This window comes from Gadus chalcogrammus, chromosome 10, assembly GCF_026213295.1.
Source record: "Gadus chalcogrammus isolate NIFS_2021 chromosome 10, NIFS_Gcha_1.0, whole genome shotgun sequence".
NCBI lineage: Eukaryota > Metazoa > Chordata > Actinopteri > Gadiformes > Gadidae > Gadus > Gadus chalcogrammus.
The window spans coordinates 12206809-12216808 of record NC_079421.1 but is presented as its reverse complement, the minus strand read 5'-3'; the positions used below and the strand labels follow the sequence as shown (position 1 = coordinate 12216808).

Here is a 10000-nt window from a genome sequence, read left to right as displayed (position 1 = left end):
ACACCAGCACGATTCAAACTTTAATGCCCTTAAGACGTCTGCCCAAACTAAGTTGTTAATTGGTGTGGTGTTACTTTTTAACATATACACGCGGGGTGAATAATTAACTGTATTGATTAGTCTTCGTGCAATGCTAGAGGTGAATTCCTGCCTTCGGCCTTCACCAAAGTGCAAAGGCTACAATGAATCAGACGGCCTTCGGTGCTTTAATGATGGCCGACCTGTACTCCTCCAATCTCCCATGTGAACGTCGTGCGGTACGACGCTCAAACCACACAAGCAAACAGCGCGCCCCTAATTTGCCTTTCATGTCTCTTCCTTCTCTGAGCTCATCCATTTCAACCCTCTACCTTCTTCTCTGCGCGTGCGCGTGTCTTCCTATCGTACAGTGTGGTGGTGTGACGTATGAGAGGATCCTATCTGGCCCACACACGTGGGCGAGAGCTGCAGCGAGTATAAAGTGAATCCCGGGAATCCTGTCCGTCACTCACTGCAGTCGCATCGACTCCCTCACCAGGGCTGAACTTCAGCGGAGATAGCAACGAGCAGGCACTTTCTTCCAGCTTAAGCTAACTCGCTTTCGGCTTTTGGTTCGAGATGGAGTCTTCTCGCAAATCCACCCGCAAGAACTTTAAAAGTGAGTTTCCTCTGCTTTTCAGTCTTACTTTGAATGGTCTACTTTTAATATTTATGTTTATGTATTTATGTTTTTTACGATTGTATCAGCCATTATTTGACTCTGACGTTATATGAGATAAAGTTCATGGTTTTTGTGTAATTATGCCTATTCTTATATCATTATATTATTATAACCTATTCATTTTGTTATTAATCTTACTACGATGATGACCAAATACGTTCTCAAAGTTATCCTACACATGCTTATATTCATGTGCATGCATGTTAAGATGTGTATACCTCGTTATAGGTTTAACTTTCAATGCGTAAAATCCATTTTACGCAGATTACCGCAGAGTTAAAAATGGAATAGATTTGATAAACATCACATAATTATGGTAAACTTTGACTTCGGAGTAAACTACTTTAATAATACATCCAATAATACCCGGACAATGTGTGTTTTTAATGCGTAAATGGTCGTTCCATGCTTAAATGCCAAAACTGCAGATCAGCGCGCTCTCCTGGCGCCAATTTAACCGTTCGACTTAGTTGAGGTCAGCAGCTGAGCCACTGGAAAATCTCGCTCAGAGCACATGAATGGGAATGCTCATTATTATTTAATGTTTCTGCTTTAGCCGTGGGCCAACGTTGAGGGGCCCTTAAGCGAGCTTGCCAAACCGCTGTTATATTATTGAGGAGGAGAACATTGAACCAGATCCGATTACCGGTTTTTACGCGTGGCCTAATTTGACCACCCGTTATCCACCAAGAGTAGATGTCTTGTAAACTGGGCTACAAGGTGCAATTGCAATCCAGTCTACCACATTGTACAGTTACTAGTTTAATATTGAGTTTCCTATTTTGTGTTTTAATTAATTTGGTATGCCTTAATCAAACAAAGGTCCATAGCTATAACCTTGCTATTATACCAATAGCCTATTTAAAGCATTCAGGCGGACATGAATAGCCAAATGATTTGTGTACAGTACCAGCCCTCTCGTGTATTATGCACGCGCCTCAATGTTCTCCCCGTGCCGCTCTGCGTGGCATGCGTTGGATCCCGGTCGCATCAATAATGCTCGTGCCAATTTGTGCGACAAGCTGACGGACACATAATGTACAGCTGACAAAAAAACTGAAACCCTATGCTCTCCGTGACGCAGTAGCGTGCGTGCATAAAGGGAGCCGTGCGCCCATAGAAATATTGGATAAACAAATCTATCACCAGATACCACATGTCACGTGGCAGCTGCTGACTAGATAGTGGTATCACTACCCATGTGGTCATGTTCACAATCACGCAGGGTAAACAGCGTTGATTAACCCCCTGCTCTCTCTCTCTCTCGCTCTCCCCCCCCCCTCAGGTGGTCTGTCCCTGTGGCTGATCCTTTGGCTGGTGGCGGTGAAGCCCAGCGGTGCCACGCCCTGCCCCCGGCTGTGCGTCTGCTACCCCACCCCCATGACGGTCAGCTGCCAGTCACAGAACTTCACGGCGGTGCCGTCCGGCGTGCCGTACGACTCCCAGCGCGTCTTCCTGCAGAACAACCGCATCACCGAGCTCCGCGCCGACTCCTTTGGCTTCGAGACGCAGGTGAGTGTCGCCGTGAGACGCTGACACACACAGACACACACAGACACACACAGACACACACAGAGGATGCGAAGGAGGATTTTTGAGACACAACACAAAATAGTGACTAAAACGAAAAGGCTAAATCCTTTGAGCCAATAAGGTTCAAGATTTAAAGGTTTCTATTTGTCACCTACTCATACAAGATGTGCAGTGAAATGTTTGTGTGACATACTCTGTGTACAACGTGACACTGACGGAGAGCTCCGTGTCGTACGACAGGTGCTGTGGCTGTACGGCAACAACATCACCTGGATCGAGGCGGGGGCCTTCAGTAACCTGCGTGTGCTGGAGGAGCTGGACCTGGGGGACAACCCCTCCCTGCGGATCCTGGAGGGAGGGGCCTTCAGGGGCCTGGAGAAGCTGCAGAGCCTGCACATGCACCGCTGCAAGCTGGCCACGCTCGCCCACGACCTCTTCCACAAGCTGTACAGCCTGCAGTTCCTCTACCTGCAGGTACACACACAGAGCATGTTTACTCAGGTCCATATTCTGACAATTCAACAGTGTGCAATGATGACTCTGACGTTGAATGAGATATAGTTAATTGTTTTTGTGCTATTATGTTATTGTGTAGGCTGATTCCTATTAATATTATCATGAGATTATTATAACCTATTTATTTCTTGTTATTATTTTTACTAAGATGATAACCGAAATTTATCTCAAAGTTATCATACAAATGTTTATATTCGTTGCATGCATGTTAAGATGTTGATACCTTGTTATAGGTTGGGCTTTCAATACGTAAAATACATTTATTTTACTATTATTTTACTATAGACTTAGACTCAACATTACGTAGGTAAACTTCGACTTTGGAGTTAACTACTTTAATAATACATCCAAGAATACCCGTTGACCCGGTTGTAAACGTTTTGTCTCCAGGAGAACCAGCTCCACTTCCTGCAGGACGACCTCTTCTCCGACCTGGTCAACCTCACGCACCTCTTCCTCCACGGCAACCGCATCCGCACGCTGTCAGAGAACGTGTTCCGCGGCCTGGTCAACCTGGACCGCCTGCTCATCCACGACAACCGCGTGCGGCAGGTCAACCGGCGCGCCTTCCGCGACCTGGGCCGCCTCACCATCCTGTACCTGTTCAACAACTCCCTGGCCGAGCTTCCCGGCCAGGCCATGCGGGACGCCCAGGGCGTCCAGTTCCTGCGGCTCAACGACAACCCCTGGTCGTGCGGCTGCGAGGCGCAGTCCCTGTGGGAGTGGTTCCGCGAGGCGCGCATCTCCTCCTCCGACGTGCTGTGCAGCTCTCCCACCGCCCGACGCGGCCAGGACCTGCGCTTCCTCCGCGAGATGGACTTCGCCACCTGCCCCATGCCCGACCCGGGCTCCCTGTCCGGGAGCACCACCACCACCTTCAGCTCCAAGACCCGCTGGTGGTTCGCCAAGAACAAGCCCGCCGCCTCGTCCAAGTCCACCTACCAGAAGAGCGCCGAGACGGTCAAGACCTTCCCCCTCTCGTCCAGCAAGAACAAGCTGTCCACCACCTCGGTCAGCAGCAAGTACGAGCTGTCGGACGACGAGGTGGCCCTGCCCAAGCTGGACCAGGAGGAGTACTGGGCCAACTACGGCAGCGAAGACGCCTCCGTCCGCTGCTTCGAGCTCGAGTGCCCCCCTGGCTACGACGGCGACGCCTTTGACTCCGCCTCCTTCCTCAGCACACGCTCCCTGGCCTCCCTGCTGTGTGTCTCCGTGGTAACCCTCTCCCTCCCTCTCCTCTTCGGCTGAGCGCCGCTTCTCGGCCTATCATTTCCTCTTTCCACTCTTAAAGGTCTCTCTTCACCCTTTCCTTCTCTCCAACCACCTGGATCTTAATTCCTCTCAGTCCTCCGCCCCTCCCACCTCTATCGTAACCCTTTAGGGGGACATGGGGGGGCGTTGCGACGCTGATGCCGGATGCAGAGAGAGAGAGCCATCAGCGAGAGCCAGTCGCGGTGAGCGGAGCAGAGTTTGGCTCAGTGGGCGCCGGGCAGAACAAGCCTGGAGCCTCAGTCGAAGCTGCTTCACGCTTAAGCCAGCACCGGCTCTTAGAAAGGAACACAGTTAACATGAACAATACGCACACAGACACACGCTGCCGTCTGTAGTAAGGCTGAGAGTACTAGTGCGACAGCCTTAACAGCTTCTGTGTACAATGCTTGTAACACACAAACATACAGACACACATTCATGGATGGATAAGAAAAGCAGGCTCTAAAAGCCACAAACGATTGTCAGGCAAGAGAACAATGCAGAGAGAGATGAGGAACATCTCAAATCTCAAATAGAGATATGGAGGAAGGGCAGGGTGAGTCTCTGTTTAGACTCGGTGCGTTGAAAGAGAGAGAGAGGAACGAGGAGGAACGGAGACGGCTGTGGAGTCTGCAGCCGGTGTGTGGGTCAGTGGCCCAGCACACCAGGCTCAGAGCCACCAGCCGTTCCTACATTTCCCACAATCCAATCTGCTCTCAACGTAGAACAACGTTAGCCCACCGCTGACCTCGAGGGAAACCGCTGTTGTAAATAGCAGACGGCAATCTATGTACATAGAACGTACACACACACACATACCACCACCCACTGGCAACACTCTCACGGTATATTTTATTTATTTATTTCTTTTTATATTTTACTAGGTGCATTTTTTCTCCGTTGCGACATTTCTAATTGAATCAATTCTACTCTGCGAACTACGGTACATGGTCGTTTTAACCATAGAAGAAATGCACCTTTAAAATGCTGTGAATTTCCCTCTTCCCTTTCCCCGAATCTAATTTGGGGGGGGAAATAGTTTGCACTTTTCTTTTTGAGTGACAGTCCATTCTGTGTGTCTCCCGGTGTTGTTGTCATGGAGATAACCGAGAAAAGTGCGTGGGAGGGTGGGGTTGAGAGGGGGTTGGGGTCTGGCAGCCTGTGTGGATGTCAGAGCAGGAGGTCAAGGTGCCGTTGGGTTCCAGCGGTGGCAGTAAGATCTGCTGCTGGTCAACACTAGGTGTGTGTGGTGGACCCCACCCTATGCGTGCACGTGTGTGTCACCATCATGGCTAGTTCCACTTGAACAGTCAACCTGCCCTAATTAGATGGTAACGATTATCTTCCAATGCACCTTTTATTTCGTTTTGAATTTTTGATTTATTTTAATGTGTTTTTAAAGGAACACTTCTTTGAAATCACAAACTGAATAATCAAACACCATGTCTCATGAATATTAATGTACTCAAAGCCAACTTATTCATGGCTGAGACAATCTGTTATTTGTAGATCACCCACACACACTACCACAAACACACAAACACACACACAAAAACCCACACACACACCCACACACTTTCTTGTATCTTGTAATCCTGAATGTGTTTTTTGCATAGAACAGGTAACTGAACGAAACTGACAAACTGTGTCTTTCTACTTCTATAACGTGTGAATAAACATGATCCTTTATAACAAAATCATCTCAAGTGTGGGAGTCTCTGTGGCTTTGCCGTTCTCTTGCCTCTTCTGCATGGACAGAAGACAGATGCTGTGAGAATATAGCTGGCAGACACAACCGACACACACACACACAAACACACACACATACACACACACACGCACACACACTCATTGACAAAAACGTGACCAATTAATAATTTCCTGTGATAATTATAACTACAAATCACAACTCGCATGTGAATCACTTATTCAATAGGCCTTCCATTAGAACAAATACAGAATTAAACATAGTTGCATCTTTCAACATCTTTATTTACATCGGATTGATCACAATCTCTATTTGATTCTCTGAAACTCCAGCAGTTAGTCATAATCATGTTCTTATGCATCTTAATCTTCTCTCATCCTGTGAATCCCTCAATGCTGCAAGGATTTAGTGGGTATGTGGGTACGTGTGTGCATTTGTACTTTTTTGCACACACTTGATTAACCACTTTTCTGAAATGAGGACACCCTGTAGTCCTTCCACACCTTGTGCTAGTGTGTGTGTGTTTGTGTGTTGGTGTGTGTGTGTGTGTGTGTCTGTGTTCGTTTGTGTGTGTGTTTGCGTGGGTTTATTTGTGTGTGTGTGTGTGTGTGTGTGTGTGTGTGTGCAAGGTGAGTTTGTGTGGGTGTGTGATGTGTGTATGTTTGTGTGTGCGTATGTGCAAGGTGTGTGTGTGTGCAAGGTGTATGTGTGCGTGCAAAGTGTTTGCCTGTGTGTGCGTAAGCGGTGTGCATGTGTGCATGTATGTGTGTGCGTCTGAGACCAGTGTTCGCGTGAGCACGTGCATCACTTGCTAGAAACAAATGCGAGCGAGTCGAGTCTTCGCAGACGCGGATCGATTTCACCGGGCTTCCCCGCCATGCCCAGCCGGCGGGCTATATCAGGGGGTGTCAGGGTGAGTGTGCCGGGGGAATGGGGAATGTGACTCAGGAGAGGGGCAGGAGGTGAGACTTGGCGGAGGGAGGAGGAGGGACAACATGTCCCAGGGTTCATCACTCCCCCTCACCAGACCCAGTCGCACCCTGATCGTCATGAGGGGGTGATGGTGATGATGGTGGTGGTGATGCTGATGATGATGATGTTGACGATGATGCACTCACGCGCCCGTGCACATAAAGTAGCACACAAACAAACACATTGTCTCATGAAAGTTTGTGTTCCTGTGATGTTCAGATTCTACCCCCCCCCCTCCCATACTAAAATAATAAGGTCGGTACTGACGCCATTGTTTTCATCTCGCCGTCACTTTACCTCACATTCTCTCTCTCTCTCGCTCTCTCTCTCTCATGCTTTCTGACTCTCTCTCTCGCTCTCTCTCTCGCTCTCTCTCACTCCCTCTCTCTCTCTCTCTCCCTCTCCCCCTCTCTCCCTCTCTCGCTCCCTCTCTCTCTCTCTCCCGGCCCCCTCTCTTTCTGCCTTTCTTTCCCCATCTCGCTCTCTCTTTTTCTCTCCAATTATTTTTTCTTTCATCACTCCTCAATGACACCTCCTTCTATAATAATAATATAATAATAATACATTTTATTTAGGGGCACCTTTCAAGACACCCAAGGTCACCTTACAGAGCATATAGCAAAACAGAATAACACTCAAAAGAAAGGGGGGGACCTCACTAACCACCACCAATATGTAGCACCCACTTGGGTGATGCACGGCAACCAATCGGTGCCAGAACGCTCACTACACACCAGCTTGGGGTGGAGAGTTAGGGATGAGGTGGAGAATGAGGAAAATTCCCAGTAACATTCCGTCCAAGAAACATAGAAGACAGTGTGGGGAGACAGGACGGAGAGACTGTCAGGCGCTTGTTCAAGAACCATGCGGCCCGCATTATATAAGAAAGTTTCAAAGCTAAGACAAGAGGGAACGAGGGGGAAAAAAAAATTGTCAATACCCCAAACTATGCTCCTATAAGGGGGGCACAGTGTAGGGATTAGCAAAAAAAAAAAACACCTCAACACATAAGCATCACATCAAAAAACATCACAAACGCATATGGGAGGGGGGAAGGGAGTTGGGGAGGGGAGGTGTCACAACTCAGACACCGGGAGGCGGACGCAGCCGACAGGCGCATCACATCGCTCACGGCATACTGTGCTGCAACGGGGGCAGGGGAGGGGGGAGGGAGTCCAGTAGGCGGTGAGTCCAGTATATATGCAGAGAACATATATAGTGTGAGGCATCTATATATGCCTCACACTATATATGTTACCAAACCCACATGCCTGCTCACAAGACCTTTCCCCCAGCCTTCTCTCTCTCTCTCTCTCTCTCTCTCTCTCTCTCTCTCTCTCTCTCTCTCTCTCTCTCTCTCTCTCTCTCTCTCTCTCTCTCTCTCTCTCTCTCTCTCTCTCTCTCTCTCTCTTACTCTTTCTCGCTCTCTCTCTGTTACTTCTCTTTTTTCCTATATCTCTCCTCTAACCTTTCCTGCAAACGGCTATTTGCCAAGGTCTGGTCCGCTCTTCCTCATGTCCTGAGTTTACTAAACTACTCCTACTATTACTGAACTAAGAGAAACACATGATTATTATCAGTCCCATTCATATCCACTTTAAGAAAGTGCCATAATTTAGGAACTTTGAACTTTGGTAATTTGTTACTGTTGTAACTATTATAATCATGTAATTGGATGGGGTTGTTAATAGATATGTTTCAAAGTTAAGTTGTTGGGGGAGGTTAGACATCTGAAACTCATGGTGGTGTTCAATCATTGAACAAACATGAGAAGAACCTTGTGAAATGGACAGCGTCATGTAACGACCCCGCGCTCTGACGCTCTGACTCTCATAGTACCCATTATCAGCACTCGGAAACCTTTTTTTTTAAAGAAGTGCTGTTTCATTACTATGCAGACCCAGAAAACCAATTTTCATCTTTGGTTTAAATATGGGCACTGCATGAGCCGCTTTCACGCCCATGAGGGGTTGGAGTTGCCACTTTCCGTAGGAGTCGGAGGTATTCACCTGCCTGCCATGTGCTCAGGAGGTGATAGGCCCCGCTACAGGCACAGAGCAGCATTAGCAACAGGGATTAACATGGAGCCCGACCCCTCCTCAGAATCCAAGCGTCACTCCAGCCCACTCACATCCACCGGGCTTCCTTTCATGGCTCTTTCTCATCTTCTTCTTCAGACTCCTTTGTGTGCTCTGACAATAATGCTGTCACAATGCCTTTGTTTAAATCACCCAATACTGTCTCAGTTTTCTATAACCCGAGCCCCTAACTCACGCGTGGAGACACTTGTATGCGCAAACACACACACGCGCGCGCATCCTGGCATGCACACACATGCACACACACACAGGCATGCGCTCACACGTACACACATGTTCGTCCTCACACGTATGTACACGCATTCACACACACACACACACACAGGCATGCGCTCACACGTACACACATGTACGTCCTCACACGTATGTACACGCATGCACACACAAACACAGGCATGCGCTCACACGTACACACATGTACGTCCTCACATGTATGTACACACACACATACACTCACACACACATGCGCAGATGGCTGTTGTCCTCGCCAAGCCTGTGTTTGGAGATGTGTGTGTGTTCGTAGTGTGCGTCAGAACAGAGTGGTATCGGTGCGTGTTTTGTAGCGTGTGTCTGGCGTGTCTGCTGACGTACGTCCCTGGGAGGCGGCCAGCCTCTGTTCATGCGGCCCCCACCCCGGGCTCCTGACGTCAGCGGGCACCGCAAGAGGCTTGGAGGGGCGTAGGGAGCTTTTCAACAAGATAAAAATGGATTTGGTGCTACTTTCCGTTCAGTGTTTACCATGTTAGGGCTGAGGCACGTGTCAGTAGAACAGATCCAAATGGAAGAGAAGAGATCACAGAGAAGAGAGGAAAGGGAAACTTTTTGAACCCTAAATATATACTTTTGTATTCTTTCACTTATCTATTTTATTTTATCATTTACTGTTTGGCAATGCATCTATGTGAGGCACTTTGAGTCTGCCTTGTGTATGAAAAGTGCTGGATAAATAAAGTTGCCTTGCCTTGCCTAAATATAAGAAAAAGGAGAAACAGAAATTGTCAAATAGTTTGCTCACGGTTGGCTCCTAAGTGACAGAAGAGAGGAATCTGCGGTAAACGTGACAGCTGACCTTTCCATCCATAATGGATGGACATCCGTTCCACTGACCGATGCCATTGTCCGACAAGGGCAGTAACATGACTAGGATGGAGGGTTAAGAGAGAGGAAGCAGAGTGCAGTGGTCAGACTCTGCATGTCTCCACAGTTTATAACCCAAAGTAA

At 48.2% G+C, this 10000-nt stretch overlaps 1 protein-coding gene across 1 annotated transcript; it reads left to right on the top strand.

Moving 5' to 3' along the window:
* The first annotated feature begins 526 nt into the window (after positions 1 to 526).
* On the top strand, positions 527 to 3997 carry LOC130390786 (reticulon-4 receptor-like 2). The gene is made up of 4 exons (XM_056600927.1): positions 527 to 637; positions 1986 to 2212; positions 2474 to 2707; positions 3140 to 3997. Exons 1-4 carry the CDS (start codon positions 598 to 600, stop codon positions 3995 to 3997), a joined length of 1359 nt encoding a protein of 452 aa, XP_056456902.1. The 5' UTR covers positions 527 to 597.
* The last annotated feature ends 6003 nt before the right edge of the window (positions 3998 to 10000 follow it).